Source organism: Coffea arabica, chromosome 6c (genome assembly GCF_036785885.1).
Source record: "Coffea arabica cultivar ET-39 chromosome 6c, Coffea Arabica ET-39 HiFi, whole genome shotgun sequence".
Classification (NCBI taxonomy): Eukaryota; Viridiplantae; Streptophyta; class Magnoliopsida; order Gentianales; family Rubiaceae; genus Coffea; species Coffea arabica.
This window is the reverse complement of record NC_092320.1, coordinates 23,957,565-23,959,713: the sequence shown is the minus strand read 5'-3', so window position 1 is coordinate 23,959,713 and position 2,149 is coordinate 23,957,565. Positions and strand designations below refer to the sequence as shown.

At 36.9% G+C, this 2,149-nt stretch overlaps 1 protein-coding gene across 1 annotated transcript; it reads right to left on the bottom strand.

Moving 5' to 3' along the window:
- Positions 1-268: 268 nt before the first annotated feature.
- On the bottom strand, positions 269-1,749 carry LOC140008693 (peptidyl-prolyl cis-trans isomerase FKBP62-like). The gene is made up of 3 exons (XM_072053548.1): positions 1,641-1,749; positions 446-641; positions 269-335 (listed from the first exon to the last, which is right to left on the bottom strand). The coding sequence occupies exons 1-3, from the start codon at positions 1,747-1,749 to the stop codon at positions 269-271; spliced, it is 372 nt and encodes a 123-aa protein (XP_071909649.1).
- Between the last annotated feature and the right edge of the window lie 400 nt (positions 1,750-2,149).

The following is a 2,149-nucleotide window of genomic DNA, read 5'->3' as shown; positions in this document are numbered from 1 at the left end:
ATGAAGCTACAACAACCAGCTAATTAACAGGAAACCGCCGTCTTCGAGATACCAAAGACTAGTGTCAGTAAGAGAAACCTCTTAGCTTTTGTGTCTGAAATATGAGAGAGTAGTCACAACTAACCTCAATAAAATCTTAATACTCATTCCCACAATATGTGGTGTGAAGCACATTATTGTGGCAAAAAATCACTTCAAATATCAGTTGCGATATTTAGTATGCCGATACTATCCCTTCCTTGACAGCATATTGGTAAAAATTTCAGCTTCAGCCTTCATGCCGAATATATTGCCTTTTCTTGCCTTTCAGCTCCTGGTAATCGAGCCTCACTTCTCTGTTAATTCAAAATCAGATTTGGGAGTAAAATGAGACAAATTAAGCAAAGAAAAGATTCAACAAGACTGAATATCAGCTATGCTGTTGATGGACAATCAAGGTGAAAACCTGTTGTTTGGATCTATTGCAAGTGCTCGCATGATATCACCCTCAGCTTTTTCCAGATCAGATGTTCTTAGGTATGCTTGTGACCTTCTAAAGAGAGCTTCCACACTGCATGGATCTACTTCTAGAAACTGTTGCCATGACTTAGGGTTATTGGAATTACGAGAGGGGGATTTACTAGGCAGCTTAGTGTCGGGGACTGTGAAATGCTAAATCCAAACTGGCATACAACACTACCAATTTGCGTTTTGTTTTCTCAAGAAAAATGATAGAATCAAAGAATCAGATTATGAAATGTGAATTATTGGGGCATAAGCGATGGTCTTCCGGGGTCTTTATCAGTGTACAACCTTCAAAGGAATAGCACTTCATATCCTTGCTCAAAGGTTATATATGCTAGCCAACCACATGGGGAAAGCTAGAAACAAATGCATCAATGAACTCATTTAGAAGAAAAAGAAACGAGACGTGTCATCATATCTCCATGGATTTGATCTTGTTCTAGTTTTCCACAGACGTGCTATAAGAATTGGAACATATCACTTCAGTTGAAGGTCAGCATGTATGTTTGAAATGGGCTGTATCAGCGCTTTCAGAAACGCATATTATAGCAGATTATAGCTTTCCTTGCAAACTTAGTCATTCTAAACATGTTGTAGGCACCAAAGTAATCAATTGATGTTTGCACTTTATCCATTATAGAATTAATCCATCATAAAATGCTACATTAAGTCATCTTTGTCCATGGAACACATTTTTCAATCAGTCTACATTCAAGAAGTTGTCCCAGGTTATAAGCACCCCTGATCCTAGCTGCAAGTAGATATGACAGATAGCCATAGATAAATACAGAAGACAAATGGATGGGACAAAATAAAACTGGTATGTAGAAAGTTCAAGAAAACTAACCTTGGTGAAAAGCCTTGAAGCCTTGAAATATTTTTCAAGTTTTAGTTGCAAGCAGCATTGTTTAAACTGCACGACGACAGTAAAGAACTTTCTAAGGACTTTTCATCATCATTGAAAGAGTGATCGAACTCAATGTATTTTGAAGCCTGCATTATGTGAAGTGGGAAAGAAATTTACTTTCGAGGAATATTCTCCTCAAAGTTATTAACGATTGATTTCTAATTTCATTGATGAAGCATATATCTATTAGAGAAATCTAAGCGCCTGCTATTATCCTCATGAAAATTACATTCCTTTCCATACTTCTTCGATGCAAGCTCGAATCTCCCAGCTTTGAATGGTGCATTCCCATTACTCTTCTTTCTTTGACAAGCTTCCAACTTTTCTGTTGTGTCCATCTTTGAAAATGGTTTCTCTAGAAACTAGAAAGTAGAACTCTCACTCTTAAAAAGGAGCGATGAGATCAGATAATTATCAGTTTTCCAAGTTTACTGGCATATCTTAGTCTATTTTTTTATTTCACATCCTCGTCACTATTTTTCGACAAAGAATGATCTATATATCTTGGCGCCAAATTTGTAGGAGATGAAAGCAAGCAAGTGCATCTTGATTGTGAAGCTACATACTTGTAGAATCATTTAGTTGCAATGATTGAATTGTTCTCTCTTCAGGTACATACACGAAATAGTAATTTGGCAAACAACTTGAAATTTTAAACTGGTTATTGTGGCGCCTATTTGGTCTTTAAACAACTTATAGGTGGTAGGGGTTGGGTTATTGATCTGCACGCCAGCTTCA